General features: G+C 26.2%; 1 protein-coding gene across 1 annotated transcript; it reads left to right on the top strand.

Moving 5' to 3' along the window:
• The first annotated feature begins 732 nt into the window (after positions 1-732).
• LOC112295016 (uncharacterized) lies at positions 733-3,751 on the top strand. The gene is made up of 8 exons (XM_024546111.3): positions 733-1,050; positions 1,340-1,386; positions 1,764-1,832; positions 1,924-2,040; positions 2,264-2,338; positions 2,602-2,736; positions 2,974-3,115; positions 3,256-3,751. The coding sequence occupies exons 1-8, from the start codon at positions 786-788 to the stop codon at positions 3,411-3,413; spliced, it is 1,008 nt and encodes a 335-aa protein (XP_024401879.1). The 5' UTR covers positions 733-785; the 3' UTR covers positions 3,414-3,751.
• The last annotated feature ends 23,006 nt before the right edge of the window (positions 3,752-26,757 follow it).

Here is a 26,757-nt window from a genome sequence, read left to right as displayed (position 1 = left end):
ATATATAAAATAAAAAATCTTATTAATTTATAATTATATATAGTATTATTGAATTAAGGTTTTTGAGGTTTAAGAAAAAATTTGAAATTGTAAAAGAAGATTATATGAAGTGTAGAAATATTTGTAGTTTTGAAAAAGAACTCAATCTTTTTAAAATATGCTACAATTGTATATTAATTTCAATACAATTTGAATGATAGGTTTGGTGCATACATGCTTACTATGTTCTTACTACACCTTTGATTTTATTTTAATATTGTTAAAGTAGAATTTATTTATTTTTGAATGGCAAGATGAATTTTTGATGACCAAAAAAATAATTCTTAAAATTTACTTAAATCTCAAGTTGCTTTTTAAAAATAGTGCTATTGATGTTCTAAGTATTTTACTTTGTTTCTTTATTCCAAGTGTTAGTGCACTTTTATAATCTATACAATCTGGTACAACAATTCCCTCGTCCAAAGAATCATATACCCTACTTGTGGCAACCCATATCCTAATGATAAATCTTCAAATTGTTAAAGCAGGCAACAAATCCCCGAAACGAAGCAGACACTCCGAGATAGGACCACTTGATACCCGGCTCGTATCCAAGATTCAGCTTTTAATTATAAAGACCTACCCGGAACTGTCCTGGTTGATAACTGGATATCGAAACATACACTGACATCCGGATATGAGCGCCACTATGCTTTCCATCACAAACCTCCTCTCGTCTCTAAGACTTCAGCACAGACGCCTTCGTGGTTTTGTGGCATCTCTGTAATTTGCACAACTTTAAGCTCATGGCTATGGCGAGATTCGCAATACCTTCCTTCTCCTCCTGCTCCTGCTCTCTCTCCACTCTCTCTACTGCTTCATCATCACCTCGAATATCTGCTCCGGCTGTGCAAATTTCATCCCAGCAATCGTTGATTGTGCTTCCAGTTGGGTGGGGCTCACTCCGCTTGGAGCGGTGTAAGGGCAGGAGATTCAAATTCGGAGGGGCGGGCCATCGACGTCTGAAGAATGGAGTGTCCGGAGTGTTTGCTGAAATGTCTACCTTAGATGGTGACTACTACTTCTCTCTACTCATCTTGTGTGAGTTTGTTAATGGAGGGAGTAATTGGCAATTGGATCGTGTGAGAAAAAGATTGGTCACTGTTTTGTAATGCCGCTAGAAATTCGGATAAAGTTTTGTTCATTTGAAATTTACATGAAAGTGAATTTCTGGAATTTTATTTTTTGATTTTTTCAAATTGAATTTGCTTGAACGCATAGATTGATTGGCCTGCAAGGAAGCGTGGTTCTGTTGGTTTAGCTTGATTTTCGCTGTTTTCTTGATTGGCATGGTGTGCAGAAGCGACAATCCTAGAGCTGCCATGTCTTCCCTTCTCTCCAGCCGAGGTTTGTCTTTCTGAACTTGTACAACTGTGGAGCAGATAATGGTGAAGTCATTTGAAGTTGCTTTAAATACATGAATAAATTACCATCGATTAAATAATTAAGAATATAAAGTATGAGTCAGTGATATCCAGTTTCAACTCTTCTGTCAATTAATAATAATTAGAATGACAGAAGAGTTGAAACTTAATTATTCTGTCAATTAAGTGCTATCTGCACTGAAAGTAGATCATATATTCTGATCTATCCAAGAACCATATGTTGAATTGAAGTTTAAGAAGCGAGTGGGTGCAGTCAGGTTTGTTCGAAATACGAACATGTTAGAAGGAACACAAAAATAAATAAATAAAATTCAAGTCTGATCAGCTAATTTTTTTCAGGTTTTCATTCCATCTTCTTCCAAGACATTGCATCTGTACGAGGCCAGATTTTTGTCTCTTCTCGAGGAGGTATCCTTCATCTTCTTTCATCACGCCATGATTTAATTTTCTAAATCTGATTCAAATCAGTCTCATCAGCTGCGCACGTGTGAGTTGACAGGTGATGGTGAAAGGTAACAATCTACTAGCACACATTGTGATTGAGCCAGTTAAGGGAGATGAAGCTGGAGTGGCCTCTTTCGTAGCAACTTATGGCTGTCTGGCTCGTATTGAAAGTGTAAGCAGCTGAGGTATACAACTACTGGTTGAAGAAGTCTAAAAAACGTCGTTTAGCTTGAATGAAATTGAAGGAAACCATGCAAATTGGTAATTTTTAATTTGTCTTTTAGAATCGGTTAACACATATGCGCACACGATTGTGGTGACTAAATCCAGTGGCTGATAACTACCGGAGAACCAACGTAGAAACATTCTTTTTGTTGATGTCCATGACTAGCCAGGTTAAGCGGTTGGATATAGGAGCTCTGGTTTCCATACGAGGAATTGGACGCATCAAAATGGTTAGCTTAACGCAGGTAGGTTTATTTCTGTCCTGAAGAGCACACTGTCACTTCGCACATTTTCTCAGTGTTCTTACGACCCGCTTCTTGTTAAAAATGACAACATCATGACGAAACCGTTGGCTGTGTGTAGATGAGAACATAGAGAGGCTTTAGATATGCGCAAAAGTTGATACGTTTAAAAGCTGCTTTTCAATGGTATAGGACAACTGGCAAAGTTCTGTTTTTTGTTAGGATTTCAAGTTCGTTTGTCAATCGTCTGTGTGGATGTGTGCTAGATGGAGCCATTTATCAAGAGCACAGTTATGCCAGTACGAGATGCTTATCCAGAAGATAGACAACCTTTACTAAAGAAGATCGAGAGTCTTAAAAAAACACTTGCTGAGGTTCAACAACTACAGATAAAAATTAAGGTAATGTTCTTTTTAGGAGCCCGAACATGTCTTTGATGCTCTTGAATCGAAGTTCTTTAGGAAGCTAGTTGTATTCTTGGTTACAGTTTTGTGTACTTTTATGTTGTGACTTCATAACTTCCTATGTTCTCGAAAATGGTTTAGAATCGTTCTGACTAGGTGGTATGTGAGATTTATCAGTAGATTAATTTTATGTCTTGGATCTTATGTTGTGGTGCTGTTCTTGTTTATTACCAGACTGCAAAAGAAGTCCCTCTACTGACGCCACTGGAGAAGGCTCTTCAGTGGGCAGAGAAGGGAGAACCGGATTCCATAGTGGAAAGCTTTGTGCCAAGTCGGGAAGAGCGACTTTCATTTGCAGCTCTGCAGCCAATTGCAGGTTACCCTCCATGCTACTCAACCAATGTCTTGATTCTTTCTCAAATACAATATACTTGGATTTTTGTATGGTCAGGCTGTTGGCGCCACTGGTAGAGTCATGCCATCTTACTATTCGGATTTTCCCCTTTGTTGTTGAAGGGGCAAGTCCTGGAGAGTTGCACAAGTTGCTGCAAGAGAGGCTGAAATCTATGACCACTGTGGATACCGATGTTCGGCTCAACAACGTCATTGAGTATGCAGAGCAAAGTCGGGCATCTGTAGCAGCTAAGGTTGCTCTTCAATCATTGCAATTGTAATAAGTGTTTGAGCATGAGCCTGATGTTATGTTATCTTATGAATAGTGAAGGATCACTAATTGTGCAAGAGGGATGTATTTCCATGAGTGGAATATGAAGCATTACTTTTCCAATCTAGTGAGTAGTCGGGAGAGATTGTTGCCCTGATTTTTTTGTTCAGTCTCCTATCTGCACATATCTCAAGAATCTTTCATTCTGCTACTATTTTCAAAGTGGACTTTTCAAAGTAGCGTCCTACCTAGACCCTCGATTTGACACACCACGAGAACATTCGTGTCTAACGTAACTGTTTCATTTTTTTTCATTTAAAAAAAAAATAGAACTTAGCATTTGTTCAACGTTTTGTATTACATAATTATTGATAGCCTTGAGAATCGTCAAAGGAGCAAGGCTATGTATAGGTGCTTAAATTTGTACATGTGGAATGATTCCAAAGAATATTACTTAAGAGATGGTTTCCTATTCTTGATTTAGTTTTTTAGTTTTTTAGTTTTTTAGTTTTTTTTTCTTTTTTTTTTCTTGATTATTAGTATGATGTAACAAAAGAAGAGAGTTATTTGGATTGTAAGAGTTTAATTTGATTAAAAGCCTTCAAGTAATATTAGAATACAACAGGCAAAGTCCAATAACATACAATGGATCAGCTTAGGTTGCAAATGAATAAACAATGTGTTTGATGTGTGAGGTGCTTATGTAGATATTAGACATGATTATCTAATCTATTATGGTAAATATCCTTTTGTGGTTAAAATGAATCAAACTTAATAAAAATGTATATATATATATATATATATATATGCATATTGTTATGAGAAATCAACTATTTGGTATTAGAGTCTAGTATAACAAGTTTATTACATTTATTAAAAATTATATAAAGAATTATGAAGACATTAATTATTTTTCATGATATTAAAATAAATTAAAAATAAATTTAAAAAATTCTTCTTTTTTTCTTCTAAGATTCCAATGATTTGAATTTGGACTTTTAATTGAAGAGACTAAAGACAAGGTAATAATTAGAAGGCATCAAAATTTTTAATTTTTTTAATTTGAAATTAAAAACCAAGTATAGATATTATATATATTATTTAATATAATAATTATTTTATATATATTTTAAAATTACTCATGTCAAATAATTTAAATATATAAAATTATACTATAATAGAGTGTTTTTAAACACTAAAAAATTACTTAATAATTAGATAAAATAAAAATTATTATACTATATATAATTAAATTATATTTAAAAATTAAAAATTATATTTAAAAATTAAAAATTTTATTTAAAAATATTAATGTTTTTTATTTTAAAGTATAATTTTTCTCAGATTTGAATATTCAAAAAAAATGCATAAAATAAGGTACTTATAAGTAATACAAGGCTATTATACTTAATTGCTTTAGTTGTTGGTCATGATCCTTTTATGTAACTAATAATATTAATTTTGCAAGTTTGACTTGGTCATAGTCATTACAATTGTACAATTAGCTTTAGGACCTTGTACAATCTTTAAATTTTGGTCCAGTTTTTTGTAATTACCTTTTGAAATTGTCAAAGTCCTATTTGAAATAAAAATAAAAAATAAGAATATCAAAGAATTTTCACATAGATATTAACAAGCTTTATTGTAATTTCTACTATACATAAAAAAAAATATTATTTTTAAATTTATTTTAAATATTTTTTATAGCAAGAAAATAAACTAAAATAACAAAGATCATATATTAAGCATATAATATTACTGTAATTTTATAAAATAAGGCTAATTTTTTTGAATAATATGCTGTAATAATATTTGAAGTAATTTTAATTCAAAATATTATAAAAAGATTAATTTATTAATTTTTATGTAATTTAAATGATTTTTTTAAAAAACGAAAAAAAATATTTAATGTTTCATACAATATAAAACATATGTGTTTACATCAATTAAAAATCAAAGTAAGAAATAAGAACCACAAAAAAAAGATTAAGAAAATTAGTAAATTTAAATTAGAATTGAGCCTTAACTATTTATTTTATTTTATGAGAACCATGTATAAATATTTTTTTTCAAATGTAAAAATATTGATAGTCAAGTTGGTTGAAATGCAAGAAAGAAAATACCTTATAAAAGATATTAAAAAAAATAGATAGATGATAAAATTTTATTAATATTTGTTAAATTTTTAAATCTATAAATTTTGAAAAACAATTAAGCATAAATATTATAGAGGTACAATTCATTGCACAATTCAAATTATAAGATAAAATCAATTAAGATTTAAAAAAAACATTAGTAATGAAAAGTGAGAATCATAATAAATAAATAAATAAATAATAATTGAAATATAAAAAATATATTCTGAAGCTAATATAAATTATTTTATTAGATTGTTTCTTGATAAAAATTAAAAATTAAAACAAAAAATAATAGAATTTTAAATAGATAATTCTTTTATTTTTTAATAATATAAAAAAACTAAATTTTTTATAAATAAATCATAATAGCTTATAGTTAAAAATAAAAACTATAAAATAAAATAATTAGAATTCACCTTAAGAATAACTTGATTAAATGATTAAATATTTGAACCTCACTGAGACTAACATGTGATGAGTAGGATGCTTTAAAAGGACTATAAGGTCTCAATCTTATTATTCTACTAATTGATGATATAAATTTCAAAGAGCCAAAGAATCAATATATTCTTTTGTAACTTAAAAAGAATAGATAATTACTTGAATTAAATATAATATTGAATTAGAATAGCTATTGTCATAGAAAAAAAAACTAGGGTCTCTTCAAATAAGACTAAAAATAAGAAAGGTATTGACAAGAGTGAAGAAGGCTTCAATCGTTCTTCCATATATACTATCTAATTAGGAGCTACATGACAATATTCTATAGGATCTTCAATATATGCTAAACTTGCAAGACATGTGTCAAACTTGTAAGATAAGTTTCCTATATGTATGCTACATGGTTAGCTTATATCACAAGCTACCAAGACATAAGATATGTAATTATAAAATTTCCAGGCATATAGATTGTAGAAGCTTTTAAACTTATGTTATCATCTTATAAGCAATGCTTGTGAGGCACATATAAATTGCATAGTTAAATGTTTAGATAGTTGAAAAACATGATGGATGAAAGTTATGAAGGATGAAAAATAATCTAAATGGATGATGGATATGATGGATGATAAATAAAATAGATGAAAAATATGACAAATGATTGCGTAGATGGATGATGGCCATGAGAGACAAAGGATTTAATTGGTACAAGAACTAAGTTTAGAACATTTATTAGAATTTTTAAAAATAAAACAAGGATTTTGAATATTTGTTTGAAAAAGGGAGCTTTTAGGAAGGAACATGACAAGACTATGTATGTATTACATACTATTTTTTATATATTGATTATTTTTTTATAAATGAGAATAAAAAGAAATTTTTCAAAAAATTTATGAGTACTTGTTAGTAAAGAGTGATAGTAATAAGATTTATTTTGAATACATAAGTATTAGAGGCAAAGTGTTCAAGTGTACTTATTTGCCTTAAAATTAGATAGATAGAGTAGAACTTATTGTAGATTGGAAGTTTTTAAAAGGATGAAATAAATGGAAGATAAAGGCCTTTTATATGGTTGAAAAAACTATACTTTTACAATCACAAATATATAATTAATTGAATAAAAAATATTGAGTAGAAGATAAATATAAGTAGATTTATAATATTTTTTCAAAAAAATTCTTAAAAGCTTTATAGATACATATTTGGTTTTATATATGTTTATAGTTGATTAACATGTAAGAAGCTTGGCCAACAAGTTGGTCATGTGGTGCATACGTTGGCAACTTATAATACAAGTCAACCATATATCTTACATGTAAAAAACTTGTCTTGCAAGTTAAACATATGTCTTATAAGTTAGACTTGTGTTGGAAGTTCTATAGAACATTACCATGTAGTTCTTAATTAGATGGTATATATGGTGGTAAGAATGAATCCTTCTTTATTCTTGTTAATATCTTTCCTATTTTTAGTCTTGTTTTAAAAAACCTCTAGTATTCTTGCCTTTAGAAATAGCTATTCTAGTTTTAATATCATACTATTTTTGAATAAATATCTATTTTTTAATAAAAAAATATATATTAAGATTTTGATTTTTTTTCTTTGATGTCCTTAATAATGACTAAAAAAAAGATGCATGAAATACATATTAGATTTTTATAGACTTTGGTTTGTATAATCAATAGATAATTAGATTAATTTATTTATAAATAAAAAATATCTATATTTTATAATAATTCAATTTATCACAAGAAAAATTTATTTTAATATTGTAATAAAGTAATTATAACTTGTTGTAAATTTAAAATTGAAATTATTCTTTGCAATAGATAACTTCATTAGTCTTTTTTTGTTATTGAACTTCTATTATTTGTGCCTTCATTGTCACATATAACTTTAATAAGTAATTTTTTATATCTTTTTCTATCAAATTTTTTATTTTTATAAAGTCAAAATTATCAAATTATAGATGATAACCATAATTTTCATAAAAATATGCTTGTTGAATAGAAAATATATTAGATTATTATAGATAAATTTTATTTATGACAAAAAAATTATTCAATTATTTCTATGGTAGTTGATGGTGTACCTCAAATACTATTCCAAAATTTGATTTATTTTTTTTATTTATCCATCAATTTGGAAATACAAAGCTAAAAATAATTTTGTATATTTTTCATAGCTTGAAAAGAATTCTTCAAAACTATAATACAAATTGAATTCTTTTATTTAACATAATATCTCTTGTTAGTCTATAATAGCTATAAATATTATTAAAATAAAGTTTAGTTATTATTTTGTATAAATTAAAAAATATACAATCTTAATAAAATAATCTATTATTACAGATATAGAATTATTAAAATTTAAAATTAAAAGATATGTAATAAAATCCATAGAAATAAAGACTATGGTTGTTTTGAAATAAGTAATGGTAAAAGAAGTCTATAAAATTGATGATAAGAAGTTTTTTATCTTCAAAAAATATCACATGATTGTACAAAGTCTTTAATAGACTTCTATATTTGATGCTACTAAAAATCTCTTGATATTAATTTTAAGATCTTGTTGTATCAAAAATATCCTACAATCAAATAGAGATGATTGTTTTTGAATTCAAATCTAGAAGAATTAATATCATGAAAAAAATAATCTTATGACATACATGATTGGACTTGATTAAGAAAAATTGAATCAACAGTTAATGCTGATTTTATTACTTAAAGATAAAAATTACTTTGACTTCAATAGAATTATTTGTTATTGATTAAAAGCTCCATTTTATTTTTGTGGTACAAGATAAGAATGCCTAAATAATGCATCTAAAATATTTTTTTGATTTTTGGATTGATAAGTGATTTTAAATTCAAATCTTAGCAAAGCCATACTTCAACAAGCTTAGCAACAATTCAAAATAGATGTTGATATAAAATAATTGAGATTTTTGTAATCTATATAAACAATCATTAGATTAGAAGTACCTTTTAGATAATAGCACCATTCTTAAAATAAATGTATATTTGTAAAAAGGTCTTTATTATAAAGCTTGTAATTGGTTTTGGCTATTGAGAGTTTTTTATGAATAAAAAACTACTAGTTGGAGTTTGGTATTTGCTTCCACTTATGATAATACTACATCCAAGGCAAAGTCCAACGGATTTGTATCCATAAAAATTATCTTAGAAAAATAAAAATAATTTAAAATTAGAATTATTTTAAATTTTTTTTAAAGCTTTAAATAATACTTTAGCTTTTTATTCTATGTAAGTTTTTTTTACAAGTCAAATATATGAGTGAAGTTACACCTTCAAAAAATAATTGATAAAAATTTGATTATAATTGAAAAATTATTAAAAATATTATACATTTTTTACTATTCATAGAATCTTTTAATTTATAATAGTTTGAATCTTCTTAAAATTTTACATAAAGCCATCATTTAAAATGATGTATTCTAAAGACTTTAGTTAAATTTTGAGAAATACATGCTTTTTTATTTTATTATATAGTTATGTATCTTTAAATTTTTGTAACATAAAATAAATATAAAATTCATATGCTTTTATAGTCTTAGAGTAGATTAAAATTCCATCTAAATAAAAAATAAAAAAATAATCTAAGAATTCTCAAAAAACATCATTCATAAGATATTAAAAAACAATTGGTACATTTGTGAGTCTAAAAGACATGACATTATATTTGAAATGCATGTACTTGGTTTAAAACGTAATCTTCTATTTATTTTATTTTTTTAATGTATATTAAGTTTTATGCTTATTATGGATTATTCTTTGTATAAATCTTTATTTGATTCAATTGATCAAGAAGTCTTAATACCAAAGATAAAAATATATATATTTCTTAAAATAATTTTCTTGAGCTGTTGATAATCCATGCATATTTATAGAGATCCATAATTTTTTTTACAAATAAAATAGGAGCTCTTCCTAAAGATTTTGAATGTTGTATGAAATTCTAAGTCAATTTTTTATTAAGATATTCTTAGAATGCAACCCATTTATTTTGTAATAAGCTACAAATTAGTCCAAATAATAGTTAAGCTTCTTTTTCAAGATCAATTGAACAATCATAAGAACAATGTTCTAAAAGAATATTTTTATTTTTATTTTCAAAAATATCTTGATAATCTTTATATCATATTCAAAAGACACTTGAAGTATTTTCACTTTTAAAATTGAATGTGATACAAATAGCAAAAGATATATTTTTCTTTGTAATATATATAAAAGTTTTTGTACCTACCAATAAAGATTTAATTGTATTAGATTTGTGATTTTTTACATAGATAATAAAATTTTGAATTATTCTATGGAAAAAATCAAGATTACAAAAAATCCAATTTTTTTAAGGATCATATTTCTCTAAATAAAATAAATCTAAAATAATTAGATTAAAAAGAGATCTAATAATAATAAAAATTATTAAGATATTATAAACATTTGTTTATACATCTATAAGAATAATTTAATAGATGACATATTTAAAAAATAATAAATAATTATTTATAAATTTTTATCAAGAATATGAATCTTGAAAAAAGAAAATCCTCAATACAGTCTTGTATCACTGAAAGGAACTAAAAAGTCAGTCAAAGATGATATAATATTGAATTAAAATGGCTATTCCTACAAACAAGAAGACTAGAAAGTCTTGAAACAAGACTAATGACTAAAAAGGCATTGACAACAATAAAGAAGACTTCACTCTTACTTCTATACATACTCTTAACTAAGAGCTATGTGGCAATATTCTATAGGACATCCAAAACCTATTGACTTTACAAGGCACATATCTTAACTTACAAGGCAAGTTTTCTAAAAGTTAAAAGAGGTAAATAATTAGCATTTTTGATACCAAGATTAAGTTGAGAGTAGGATTGGGCTAAAAAATCCTTAAGATAGGTTAGATTGATATTTAGGAATCGACTGTTTGTGAAAAAGGATCAAAATCAGACCTCCAAGCACTAAAACAATCGCCTATGATAAAATAAGAAATCATTTGAAGTTCAACGATTAGGATTGGAGAGCTAGCATGGAGCTTATTCTAGAGATGTATTGAAAGTTGGCAATTTGGAGTTGGATAGGATTTCTATGATATCTAAAGATCTACTAATTGAATTAAAGTAAAATTTGACATAATATTAAAAGATCTAAAGATGAAGCTACACACTTATTTTGAGTTGAAGTTAATAGTTGAAGAAGAAGAGATTAGTGCTGAAATATTTGCATCAAATTTTAAGTTGGTGGCCAAGTAATATCAATGTGGTTTTTGGGCGTATTCTCCAATCTATAAGTTGGATTGGTATAAATTCTTTTGAGTACATAAAAGACTTATAGTGGCATTTGTGTGCAAAATTTTGCTTCAAGTCGATGGTTAGATTAGAAGCTATAACTAGCTAAAGCTTGTTGATTAGAATTAGAGCTTGCAAAGAAAAATCAAAATTGCCTAATTATGAAAGTAATAAGGTAGTTGGAATTTATATATAGTTGAAGTTACTAAAAAGAGTATTTTTGAACACTTTGTATTGGATTTAAATACTTTTGAATTAAAATTAAAATTAAATTTTTCTTATAAAGGTAAAACATATTAGGATTCTTGAATACTTATAAAACATAATCCCATCTTTGACAATAATATAACAATATGTAATATGACAACAATATATTTCACCATCTATTTGAGGAAAGACATGTCATTCTTGAAGATCTTCATTTTAATTTTGTCATCTAAAAGATTATTACAACCGCAATGTCTCATTTAATAAGTCTACAAATGAAAGTTCTTGAGTTGAATTTGTTGGTTTTTTTTTCTGTATTTCTTTAGTATGACAAATATATAGAAATTACAAAAAAAGATAAAAAAGTTGAATGTTATCTTCTTTATATCTTATTTCTTTTACATCAAAGATTTGCTATTCTTCATCTTGGTTTTGATAGATGTTGTCGATGAAAAGCTTCAACTCTCTTTGCTCCATTTGCAAGTTTCTTTGTTGGCTCCTATGTGTATTTATTAATATCATATCCATACCAATGAATAAGATATTTCAATTTATTTTGACACCGCCTAGAATCTAAAACTTCTTCCACCTCAAACTCTTGATTATTATCTACTTATATAAAAAGAGGTGACATTTGTCTTCTTTCCAAGATATTCATTATTTTATTTGACTCAAAAAATGACACATGAAATATGAGGTGGATCTTCATAGACTTTGGTAGATATAATCAATAAGGAATATGATTGATTTCTTCATTAATAAAAAAAAAAGACATCCAAGCCTATGATAGTCCAACTTATCATAAGGACGAATAATCTTGATATTATGACAAAGTAACCATACTTTGTCACCTATGTTAAATTATAGTTGTTCCTTAAGATAGGCATTTGTATTAATCTTTTATCGTTCTTGAGCTTCTTTTAATTGTACCTTCATTGTTGAATGTAGCTCAGACAAATAATTTATCAAATCTTTGCCATAAGATTATCAATTTTTGAAAAGTCAAAAATATCAAGTCGTAGATGATAACCACAGTTGGCAAAAAAAGATATTTGTTGAATAGAAGAATATATCAAATATTTTATATAAACTTTTTCAATGGTAAAAGAATTATCTAATTATCTTAATAATAGTTGATGGTATACCTTAAATACTAGTCCAAAATTTGATTTATCTATTTTGTTTGCCCATTAATTTAAAAGTCAAAAGCCAAATAGAAGTTTGTATCCACCTTTAAAATCTTAAAAAAGATTTTCTAAAAACTTGATAAAAATTGAGTCTCCTTATCTAATATAATATCTTTAAGCAATCTATGGTAGCAATAGATGTTGTTAAAAAAAAAGCTTAGTTGTTTCTTTACTTATGATAGATTTTATACATAGTACAAAATATACCATCTTGATAAAATGATCTACTACTATAAATATAGAATCATACAAACTTGAGACTGGAAGATTGATAATAAAATCCATACAAATAAAAGACCATGGTTGTTTTGGAATAAGTAATAGATAAAGAAGTCCATAAGGTGGATGGCGAGGAGTTTTAGATTTTGAACAAATATCACATGATTGTACAAAGTCTTTAACTGTCTTTGATATTTGAGGCTACTAAAAAGCTCTGAGTATTAGCTCTTAAGACTTGTTGTATTCAAAATGTCTCGCTGTTGGAAAGTCATGACAAATTTAAAGAATATATAATCATGCTCTATCTTTTAGAATGTGTAATTGTCCCTTGAAATAGAATTGGTTGTTCTTAAATTCAAACTTGAAAGTAATATGAGACTTAGAAGAATTATTCTTGATATCATGGACATAAAGATCAAAGGACATACTTAATTGAATTTCCTTTAAAAACATTGAATTAATAGTCAATGTTGATTTTATTGCTCAAAGATAAAAATATTTTAGCTTCAAGAAAATCATTCTTTGTTATTCAAAAGATGCATCTCCTTCTTTTGATACAAGATAAGAATATCTAGAAAGGACCTCTAACAAATCTTGTTGTTTTTCAAGTTGATAAGTAATCTTGAAATCAAATCTTCATAAAGACATCTTCCAATAAGCTTGGCAACAATTTAAAACATGTGTTGACATGAAATACTTGAAGTTCTTGTGATCTATATACATAGTGGCTAGAGTTAAGGTGCCTTCTATATAATGACGCTATTCTTAAAATGAATCTATGATTGTAAAGAATTCTTTATCATAGATCTCACAATTAATCTTAGCTATTGAATTTTTTTTGGAATTGAAAGCTGTTAAATGGAGCTTATCATCTCTTCCCATTTGTGATAATATTGCATCCAAAATAAAGTCTGATGCATCTATTTCTATAAAAAAATACCTTAAAGAAGTCAACATGATATAAGATTGGTACAAAAATAATTTTTTTTTTTAAAATATCAAATGATACTTTAATTTTTTTATTCTATTCAAGTTTATCTTAACAAGTTAAATGTATAAGTAGAGCTACAACTTGAAAAAAATTCTTGATAAAGATCCAATAATAATTGGCAAAGTCTAAAAAATATTATATATTTATTACTATTCTTAGATTCTTTCAATCTATGATAGTATGGACCTTCATTGGATCCATAATTAGTCCTTCATTGGAAATGATGTATTTGGAGAAGTCAACTTGAATAGTATGGAATACACACTTTTTTACTTTAGTCTATAATCCTGCATCTTTAAGTTTTTGTAATACACAATAAACATGAACTTCATACTCTTTTATATTCTTAGAGTAGATTAAGATGTTGTTCAAATAATAAATGACAAAATCATCAAGAAACTCAAAAAAGACATCATTCATTAGATGTTGAAAAACAGCTGGTATATTTATGAGTCCAAAAGACATGACATTATATTCAAAATATACATACTTAATTCAAAATATAGTTTTTCATTTATCTTCTTTTTTAATGCGTATTAAATTATATATTCCTTGTAGATCTATTTTTGTATAGATCTTTTCTTGTTTCAATTAATCAAAAAGTTTTGAAATCAAAGATAGAAGATACCTATTCTTAATGGTAATCTTGTTGAGTCGTCAATACTCCACACACATTCATAGAGATTTCTCTTTTTTCCTTACAAATAAGTTAGGAGCCTTAGCTAGAGATTTAAAATGACAAATAAAATTTTTAGCCAAGTTTTTATCAATGTATTTCTGGAGTGCAACCAACTTGTTTTGTAATAGGCTATAGATTAGTCCAAATGGTGGTTGAGTTGTTTTGTGAAGATCAATGGAATAATCATAAGGATAATTTTTTGGAAGAATATCTGTGTTTTATTTTCAAAAACATCCTAAAAATCTTAATATTGGCTAGGAATATTAATTGATATCTTCTTACCATCAAAAATGGGCATATAAAGCAAAAGATAATCCTTTTTTTGCAGCATGCATAAAAGCTCTCTTACTTACCAATACATCTTTGGATGTACTAGACTTATATATTTCTATTTAATTAATGGGATTTTGGATTAAATTATTAGAAAAATTAAGATTATAAGAAATCCAATCTATTTGAAGATTATACTTTTTTAACCAAGATAATCTTAAAATAATTAGATTGAACAGTGTCATGTTATAATATGACTATGTGATAAAAGATAATAATATAGAACTTATTATAGAAGAGCCAAGTTAAAAGTTAAAGTAGAAAAATATAGATAAAAGATAGGAAGGTAGTAAAATTTTTAGTAGTGATGCTGTCATTTTAGAAAATTGGTTTTTATTTACTTTTTATGACCATAAATAAGACAAAATAAGATAAATTAAAAAAATAAAAAATATAGGTATATATGAAAGGAGTTAGGAATTGGTTTTAGTAGAATTTATCTCAAAAGGAAAAAAAATTGATACCTAAAGAGGGCTAGTTATGAACCTAGATTGAAATCAGATCCTAAGCTACAAAACCAAGCCTCAACGACAAATCAAGGATTCTTTTGTTGATAAGAGAGTGATGTCAAAAGAAAGACTTGATAAAGTTTCTAAAGACATTAATTTTGAGAGATTTGAATAGATAATGACTTTGTAAGAGGTTTGCAAAGATGATGTTGTTTTTGGTGACTGTGGGCTTTTAGAAAATAAAAAAGAATCAACATTTTGAGCAATTTCAGGAGTTTGGTAACAAATCTACAAATAAATTTTTTTAGGTTTGTGGATGTAGTTGTATTAGATGTGATATGAATTTGGATTTGATCAAATGATTAGATTAAAAAGCATGAAGGTTTTTGTGGGTTATGGTCTAGAAATTCAAGGCTTTGAAGACTAGTGAGGTTTTCTTAGATATCCATCAATCTGCCAATTAGATTGAAGCAAAAATTTTCATAAAGATAGTCAACTTGATTTCTAACAAGTATATAAAGTTTGAGAGCAAAGTAAGAGTTCAATTAGGAGTAATTGGCTCTAAGAGATTAGCATTAAGGTCAGAGAAGGAGGCTAACTGATACTCAAGCATATTTTTGAGGTTATTGTCTATTTGGTAATTCCAATGCTTTTTAATTTTTTTGTGCTTATTTTTAACTCAATTAGTGAAGAATTTAAAAAATTTTGAGTTTAAATAAATGATTCAAATATTAGTTATTGAATTTCAAAATCTATTATAAAATTGTTAGAAATTTGTTTGAGATTTAAAAAATTGATTAGGATTTGATTAGGGTTAGAATTTGGTTAGAATTTAGGTTTTGGTTAAGATTAAGATTTGGTTAGGATTATAATTTTATTAGAATTAGGATTTGATTTGCTTTAGGATTGATTTGATTTCTTTAGGATTTCTTTAGGATTTTTTTGTATTTTTTTATATAATTTATTTAAAAAATTAAAATTAAAAATAATAAAATAAAATAAAATAAAATAAAAATAATTGAAATTAATTGATACTTGATTATATTTTTTAAGCTTCTATAGTAGTTTATATATGATTTTATTAAAGTAGTTAGGACTTATTATTGCAAATTCTTTTTATTTTTTACAATCAAGTATCCAACACATTCTCAAGGAAGATTTCATGTAATATGACAATGGAGATCTTATTACGTTAAATGTTACTATGGTATTATGATCTTTAATTGTTACATCTGAAGGAATAGCTTCATGCCTAACATCTCCAAAAGATAGCAAACAACCATTTATGAGATCTACATGTACAAGTTTAGTTTTTTTGATTAATGATATTTCTTATTTTTTGAAAAAATCTTTATGTATAAAATATGCTAATGTTCTTGAATCTAACAAAGCTAAGACTATGATTTGTTGGTCTTAAATAAATTTTTGTTATAAACAATGTCAAGGATTTGAGGAAAGAATAGGACCTTTACTAAGAGTTATGCAAGATTATAATCGCATAATTCCTATTATAATTGAAAGAGCTCATTTTTCAATACCTCGTCTTCTTTGACAACCATATTTCTCATTTTGTGGTTGTCTTGCTTCTTTGGACAATGTTGAGTAGTATATTTAGCTTCTCTATAATATAAGCATAAACCCTCTTAACATCTTCAAGTCTTTTTCTGCTCTGTCAAGGATTTAAAACGTATTGTATCAATTTTCATTGGTTCTAGCCTCAATGAATAAGTTTCTAAAAACTTAGGAGCTGCTGTCATTATTTGATTTATTCCTCTTCAACCAAATCTTTGTTCTTGACATCTTTCAAATAATTGATTATTGCATACAATAGCTTGAATAATAAATTTTTCTAAAGATTTTGCTTTTGATATTTTTAATAATAAATCTTTGACATTATCCTTTAATTTGTATCAAAATTGATTTATAAAGGCTTTGGCATTCTAGTCTATGTCACAAGCAAGGTTTTGAAATATAGCAATATATATAGTGAATGACCATGATTCTTATCCTAAAGATAAGAGCTTGGTCTCTACTACTCTTTTTCAATCACTTTTTTCTAATGTTGTTGTAAATACTTCTAAGAATAATTTCAAATCATAAAGAAGTTGCAAATCATTTTTCATTAAAGGTGCAAACTAAGAAAGAACTTTTCCTAATAAAAGTGAGCCTATGAATCCGACTTAAGTGAATCCATCGGAATATTAGAAAGGATGTAATCTTAGATAGAACTTGACTTGTTGCAAAATTCCTTGAAATTTTGATCTTGTTCCATCAAAATTCTGAGGCATACTAATCCTTATCCCTGTCATACTTGTAAAAGCAAAACTTCCTAGATTTGGTTGCAAGGTTGATCTACTTACTTCTTTTAACTACACAACTTCTTGCTACAAACTTTGAACTTCTTTCAAAGGCATAGGCATAATACCTCTATAATTCACAATGGAAATACTTGAGATTTTTACTCTTAGAGTATTAACAAATTCATGAAGATCTGCAACAATTGCAAATCTATTTTCACTTCCATTGAGAGTAGCATCCATAATCTTTTCTTTCGTAGACAACTCAAATAAATTCAAAAAATTAAATTTGAGGAAGATAATCTGTAATCTCTTATATCAAATGAAAATTTCCATAAAAAAAGATAATACACTCTCTTTTAGGAAAAGATTAGTATTAAAGAATAAGATTTTTTATTTAAAGGTGAATAGTTCATAACCTTCAAAATACAAAAATAAAAGTGAAATAATCCACTCACTTCTAAAACAAGACAAAAATAATAAGTTAGCATTCTTATCAAAGTATCAAGGATATGAATATCAAAGAAAGAAATCCTCAATATACTCTTTTGTCATTGAAAATAATTAAAAAGTCATTCAAAGATGATATAATATTGAACTAAAATGGCTATTGTCAAAAATAAGAAGACTAAAAAGTCTTGAAATAAGACTAAGGACTAAAAAGGTATTGACAACAATGATGAAGGCTTCACTCTTGCCTCCATATATACTCTTAATTAGGAGCTATGTGGCCATGTCCTATAAGACCTCCAAAATGTGTTGACTTTGCAAGACATATTGTCATATATGTGAAATCTTATGTGAGAGTATATCAAGCACCTAGTTATAGAAGATAGAATGGAAATTATAAAAATAAAATCTTAATTCTAATAAAATATTAAATAAATTATAATTAAATCTTAATAATGCTAAATAAATTTTAATGAAATTTTAAAAAAATCTTAAAGAAATTATAAAAGAAAAAATAAAAAATCTTAAAGGAATTAAAAAAAAATTCACATTAAACCTTAAAAGAATTCTTAAAAATTTCTAAAAAAATATTAAAATAATTACAAATATATCTTAAATAAATCTCAACTAAGTTCTAATTTAAATTTAGTTAAAACCCTAATGGAATTCAATCAAATCCTAGACAAATACTAAATCCTAAACCAAATCTTAAATAAAACCTTAGACAAACCTTAAATCCTAATTCAAATCTTAGATGAAATCTTAGATCCTAAATCAAACCCTAAATCAAATCCTAGACAAATCCTAAACTCTAAACCATATCCTAAAAAAATCCTAAATCCAAAATCAAACCCTAAACCAAATCCTAACCCTACTCAATCTAATCCTAATATAGTTTAAAACCTCAATATCTATCAATTGAATTTTTGATATTACTTAAAAATTTACACACCTTTTAACAATTGAGTTGGCAACAAGTACACCAAATTTAAAGATAATTTCACTTATCAAATAAAAAATAAATCCTAAAATCCACTTGGATATTGGTTTGCCTCCTATTCCAATCTAAATATTGAATTTTTAGTGCCAATATTTCCTTTTTGAATTATTCAATTGTCTTCAAATTTTATATGTGTATAAAAAATTAAGTCTATTATTCTTAAAATTAAATTTTATTCTAGTCCAACTAATAAATTGCTAAAGATCTTAGAAATCCTAGCTACCTTTGAAAGTTCAATTTTTGAGACCTCAACCTACTTAAAATTCAATAGCCTTTAGTTCAACCATTTGATCAAGCTCAAACTTATAGCATATATTTCAAACAATTATTTTCTTAAATCATCAAATTTTAAATTTTAGATCTACTACCAAACTCATAAAATTCTTCAAAATGTAATATCCTTTTTATTTCATAAATTCCAAAGTTACCCAAAATAATTGTGATTTTGTAAAGCTCTTGCAAAATCATTATACACTTAATTTCATCAAAATCTATGCTCAAAAAAATCCTATCAAGTCTACTCTCAAATCCCACTCTTTGATCTGCCAAAGAATCTCCAAGTTATCGTCTGTGCCTAATTTTGGGCCTTGAGATCTGATTTCAATCCAGGTTGATAATGAGTCCTTTCTAAGTATCAAAATTTGCCTTTTTGAGTTGATTTTTTATTTAAATCAACTCTTAACTTCTTCCTATATATTTTTATGTTCTTTATTTTTCTAATCTACCTTCATTTGCCTTATTTATGGCCTTACAAAATAAATAGAAGCCTATTTTGTAAAAAGGTAGCATTTAAACCTTTAATTCTAAGATAATTTTTTACAATATTTGAAGTAAGATCTTCTATAATAAAATAGATTCTTCACCCCTTTCACCTATTGCTTGTGTCATATCATGGCAACATATTGTTTAAGATAAGTTTTTTAAATGTGCATTTTTGTGATGTAACACGATTAATAGGTGAAAGAGTGTAGAGATTATTATAATTTAGGAGATCTTAGTTCAAATTATTAAAAAAAATTATCTTAGAAATATAGTTAATAGTCAAAGGAGTAGAAAAATTAAAAGGTGCCAATGCTGCCTTTTAGAAAGGTGACTTCTACTTACTTTGTAGCACTATAAGGCAAATCAAAATAGATTAGAAAAATAAATGATATAAGCATGTTTAGAAGGAAATTAAGAATAAATTTTAGAAAAAAGTTACTTAGAAAAACTAGATATTGATACCCAGAGAGGACCAGTTATGAACTAGGGTCGAAATCAGATCCTAGGGCACAAAACCGAGTCTCGACAATGACTCCGGGGTTTTTTTGGAGTTCAAAGAATGAAGTTTGATAGCAGACTGAATAGGCTTTCAATGAGCATTGATTTTGGGTGATTTGGAGTTGATATGACTTTGTAAGAGCTTTGCAAAGTCAAGGTTTGTTATGAATGACTTGGGTTTTATGAAATAAAATAGGGTTTATATTTTGGGTGATTTCAAGAGTTTTACAACAGATCTACAGATGAAATTTTGTGGATTTATGGTTATATTTGTTTTCAATATGTGTCGTAAATTTGAGCTTGATCTAACGGTTTAATTGAGGGATATTGAGGTTTAAGTGGGTCAAGGTCTCAAAAAGTAGAATTTTAGGTTCAGTGGGGGTTTTTAAGATTTCTTGCAATCTATTAATTGGATTGGAGTGAAACTTATGTGAGAAGATATTAGACTTGTTTTTCTATGTGTATGAGGATTTTGAGATCAATTGAACAATGAAAAAGAGAGATATTGGCTCTAGAAGATTGGCATCAAGATTGGAGAAGGAGGCCGACCAATTTCCAAGCACATTTTTGAGGTTATCATCAATTTGGTAACTCCGATCCTTTTTTAATTTTTTTGTGCTTGTTTTTAACTTATTTTATAAAATTTTGTAAAATTTGAGTTAAGATCAATGGTTTATTCATTAGTTATTGAGGTTTAAATCTGTTGTAGGAATTACTAGGGTTTGATTAGGATTTTGTTTAGGGTTTGGTTTAAGGTTTGATTAGGATTTGGATTAGGATTTGATTTAGGATTTAGGATTTGATTAGGGTTTGGTTTGGGGTTTAGGATTTGGATTAGGATTTGATTTAGGATTAGAATTTGGTTTAAGATTTGATTTAGGATTTAGAATTAGGGTTTGGTTTATGGTTAAGATTTAGGGTTGGATTAAGGTTTGATTTAAGATTTGTATTAGGATTTAGTTTAGGATTTAGGGTTTGATTATGGTTTTATTTAGGGTTTAGGGTTTGGATTAGGATTAGAATTTAATTTAGGATTTTGTTGGGATTTAGTTTAAGATTTGTTTAGGGTTTGATTTAGGGTTTAGGATTTTATTAGGATTTAAGATTTAATTAGTTTTGGCCTAAAGTTTGAATGAAGTTCAATAGGATTTTAACTAGAATTAAATTAAGATTGAATTGAGATGTATTTGAGTGATATTTGTGATCCTTCTAATATTTCTTTAAGAATTCTTATTGTTTGTTTGAAATTTCTTTAAGGATTTTTTGAATTTGATTAAGTTTGCTTAGTATTATTATGGTCTAATTAGAGCATTTTTAGTATTCTATTAGAATTGAGATTTTGTTATTACAATTTCCATTCTTCCTTCTACAACTAGGTGCCCGGAGTATTCTCAAGCAAGACTTCATGTATTACAACAATGCCACATAGTTAGCTTGTTCTACAAGCTATCAACACGTGGTTGACTTGTTGACCAAGTTTTTAATCTACTTATCAACTAAAAATATATGTAAAGTCAAAAAAGTGTGTATGAAGCTTCTATGAGCTATTTTAGAAGATATTATGAAATTAACCTACTTTTATCTACTTTTACTTATTTCTACTTAATCATATATATATATATATATATATATATATATATATTTATTAGAATACCTATGTATATCTGTGATACTTAATATACATAGAATTACTTTTTACTGATAAATATATTTCTTATTTTTTGACAAAGTCTTTATTATTAAAAAAAAATGAAATTCTTGAATCTAATAAGGTAGAGGCTTTATTATTATTTTTTCAAAAAAAAAATATTATAAAACAAGATGAAGGATTTTATAAAAGAATAGAACTTTTATTAGATATTGCACAAGATTTCAATTACATGATTTGTATTGTAGTTGGACAAACTTATTTTTTGACATATTTTTCTTTTTAGCAATCATGCTTTTTATTTTGTAATTAGATTACTTTTTTTGATAATATTAAATAGTGTATTTAGATTTTTCAAAATATAAATATAATTTATTTTGATAGCATTGAGTTTTTTCTTCTTCAATGAGAAGTTTAAACTTATTGTAGAAATTTTCAAAATTTTGATCTTATTCCATTGAAATTCTTTGATATACTAATCTTTGTTTCTTTTATTTTTGTAATAGTACGACTTTTAAGATTTATTGAAAAATTGATCTATTTGCTTCTCTCAACTATAAAACTTCTTCATATAGATATTATATTTCATTGTTCACTTCTTTTTATAGGTATAAGAATAATACCTCCATAGTTGACATTAGTATTATGTGAAATTTCTATCTTAAAAGTGTTAAAAAGCTTTTGAAGATTTATATTAGTTGTACATTGATTCTTACTTCTATCAAATATAATATCTATAATTTTTCCTTCTATTTCTACTATAGTGACTTTAATAAATCCAAAGATCAAACTAAAAAAAAAAATTTATAAAATTTAATATCAAATAAAAATTTCTACAAAAAAAGATAATCTTTTAAAAAATAAAAATGATAATTTTAAAATTATATAGTTTATAAACTTAAAAATATAAAAAAAATTAAATTAATCTTTTAATTTTAAATAAAATAAAAATAGAAATTATCATTCTTATGAATTTATCAAGGATAAAAACCACAAAAAACCAAAGATTCTATATATTCTTTTATTATTAGAAAAGAATAAGTAATTAATTAAAATAATATTGTATTGAAACTAAATTAGCTATTATCAAAAATAAGAAAAATAAAGACTCTTGAAACAAGACTAAATATAAGAAAGACATTGACAAAAAATGAAAAGACTTCATTCTAGCTTCTATATACTATCTAGATAAACTTTATGTAGCAATGTTCTATAGGACTCTTAAAATGTATTTACTTATAAGACAATTTTTCTATATATGCACCACATAGACAACATGTACCACAAGTGCCCAACATGTGCAACATATAATCAATCTATTGGCCAAGTTTTCAACCTACCAATCACCTATAGACATATATAAAGTCAAATCTATGTCTATAAAGCTTTTAAAAAGATTTTCTATGAGATATTATTAAATTTATCTATTTTTATTTACTTATACTTAATTCCTTATTTTTAGATAATTACAAATATTAATTATATATGTAACAAATAGTGATATGAAAGAAGGTATAAATATTTTATATAAGTTGTAGCACCTTAGATGTAAGTAGTATCACAAACATATATATTTATTTAAATAAAAAGTATTAGATAGAGAATAAATATAGATAGATTTGATAATATCTTATAATGAAGCTTCTTAGAAGCCTCATAGATATGGATTTGATTTTAGACATATTTGTAGTTGATTAATAAATCAAAAACTTAGCCAACAAGTTAGCCATGTATTACAAATTTATTCATAGCTTATGATACAAGCTTACTATGTAGCACACATATAGAAAACTTATCTTCGAAGTTAGATACATGTCTTGTAAGTTCAACATCTATTAGAGGTCCTATAGAATGTTGTTATATAGTTTCTAGTTAGATAATATATATGGAAGTAAGAGTATAGTCTTCTTCACTATTATCAATGCCTTTCTTACTCTAAATTTTATTTTAAGAAATTATAGTTTTCTTGTCTTTTGCAATATCCATTCTAAAAAATATTATACTATCTTTGAGTCATTATTTATTCTTTTTAAGTAAAAAATTAATATGTTAATCCTTGGATTCTTTAAAATTCATGTCTTTGATAATTTGACAAGAGTAGTAATTCATTATTTTTATTTTTTTTAGAGGTAAATAGATATATATATATATATATATTTATATTTTAAAGGTTTAGAATATATATATTTAAATTAATATTTTAGTTTTTTTACACTAATTTTTTCTTTAAAGAGAATAGACTATCTATCATTGATATATACCTATTTACTATCTAGGTAGGTAGAATTAGGTAATATTAAATTAATTTTATAATACCTTCTAAAGAAGCCTCTTAGAAGCTTTTTAAACACTATTTTGACTTTATATATGTTTTTAATTGATTAGTAGGTTAAAAATCTAGTCAACAAGCTATCCATATATCACATGTATTAATAGCTTTTAAAACAAGCTAATTATATGGTGACTATATAAAAAACCTACTTTAGAAGTCAAGATGTGTGTCATGCAAAGTCAATACATTTTTGGAGGTCCTATAGAACGTTGCGACATAGATCTTAGATAGATAGTATATATAGAGGCAAGAATGAAGCCTTCTTTATTCTTATCAATTCTTTTCTTGCTTCTAGTCTAGATTCAAGAGTATCTAATTTCCTTGTCTTTTGGCAATAACCATTCTAGTTTTTTTTTTTTAGTATACATATTACTTTATTTCTATTTTTTTACTTTTCTTTTGACATAGATTTCCTAGATTTATGCATCTTTTTTCAGTTCATGTTCTTGACAAATTTACAAGAGTATACTTACAATATTAGAGCTTTATCTTTTCTTGCTTAAGAGTGGATTATCTCTTTCTCTTGACAAGACATAAGCATATTAGAAGTTGTGGATTACCCTCTTTTAAACTAATATTGTCCTTAATATCTCTTTTGTTCTCAAGTCCTCTCTTCTACTTATCTTAATCAATACTAGACATGTTTTTTTAAGTGTCATTATGGCAGAGCTTCTTGAAATGAAGAGAATAATGGCACAAATATAAGAGCAATTAAGGGAGTTGATACTTGCGATGCATCAACTCAGTTTATCACCATTAGGAGCAATAAAAATAGCAAGAAGTGAAGATACAGACATGATTGGAGCTACTTCAACATGTGCACCAAATCACATTCCTTCTCCTATGGTGGAACATCCTTCCAATACTAGAAAATCAAGAGTTGCCATGCCTTAGAAGTTAGATGGCCTAAGATCAAAGTTTTGATGATTTTTCAATCAAGTATAACTTGTAATTAAACTTCAACTCCAAAGCTATCTAACTCCAAAATTATAATTTATATTCATTGATACACTTCTTTGAAGTTCAACATTATCATGGTTTTCATCTTTTCTTAAATGATAAGATCCAATATTAGATAATTTGGAGTCTTTTTTTGTAGAGTTTTGATCTATATAAAGAAAATATGATACAACTCATTTTGCAACCAATAAGATTTGTATTTTGCAACAAGACAATCAATTCATAATATTACATGCTTCAAAATTTTGATAACTTGTAATATGAGGTAAAAAATTTGATGATCAACTTATCTAATCTTCAAATATTGAGGAAAAAAGTAATTAACTTTGTTGTAAATTGTGACAATCAACATTTGGAATTTCGATCTGAGAATTGGAAAAATAGGCTTCAATGTTACTATAATTCAATAGCAATACTAATGACTCTTCAATACATATATTTAGAAGTAAAGGATATACAAATTAATACAATATGTTTTAAATTTCTTAGTGATATAGAAAAGACTTGTCATTATCAAAAAGGATTGTGCTTATATTGTGAAGAATCTAAACACACTACTTAATATTGTCCAAAGAAGCGACACAACTATAAAATGAGGAGTACAAATGACAAAGAAGAAAATATATTGAAAAATAAGTTTATCCAGCTACAATACAGACCGTGCTGTTGGAACCTTATACAATATCTAATGAAGGTCCTATTCTCTCTTCAAAATTGTTTCTTTATTTTACATTAAATATTATTGTAGGACCTAAACATTACAAAGCCTCTACCTTGTTAGATTTAGGAGTCTTGACATGTTTCTTAGATGAAGAATTTACTTAAAGACTTAGCATATCTTTAATAAAGAAAACTAAACGTATTCATGTAGAAATCATAGATGGTCATCTGTTATCTTTTGAAGGTGTTATTTACAAAATCTTTCTTATAGAAGTAATAATCAATGGTCATAATAGCTTTGTGGTATTTAATATCATAGATTTCCATCTAATCAAATTATTTTAAGCTTATTATAGTTAAAAAAATACAATCCTTGAGTAGATTGGATTTCTTGTATTCTTAATTTTTTTAAAGTATAACTAAGAGTATAATTAATCAAGTAGTAAATTATAAGTTTAATACAATTAAATCTGTGTTTGTAGGTGCAAGAGATTTTTTGTATGCTGTAAAAAAAAGATCACCTTGTATCATTTATGCTACACCTATTTCTAATAGTGCAAAGACTTCAAGTGGCATTTCTATCCAATATCAAGATTTTCAAAATGTATTTGAGAAAAAGAATGTGAATACTCTTCTAAAACATTATCCATATGACTGCTCAATTGACCTTTAAGAAAGAGTACAATTGCCATTTGGACCAATCTACAATTTATCACAAAATAAGTTGGCTAAATTCAAGGAATATATTAAAGAAAATCTAGTCAGAAACTTCATATGTCATTCCAAATCTCCAAT

This window comes from Physcomitrium patens, chromosome 18 (assembly GCF_059467195.1).
Source record: "Physcomitrium patens ecotype Gransden chromosome 18, ASM5946719v1, whole genome shotgun sequence".
Classification (NCBI taxonomy): Eukaryota; Viridiplantae; Streptophyta; class Bryopsida; order Funariales; family Funariaceae; genus Physcomitrium; species Physcomitrium patens.
This window is presented reverse-complemented; position numbering and strand designations above follow the sequence as displayed.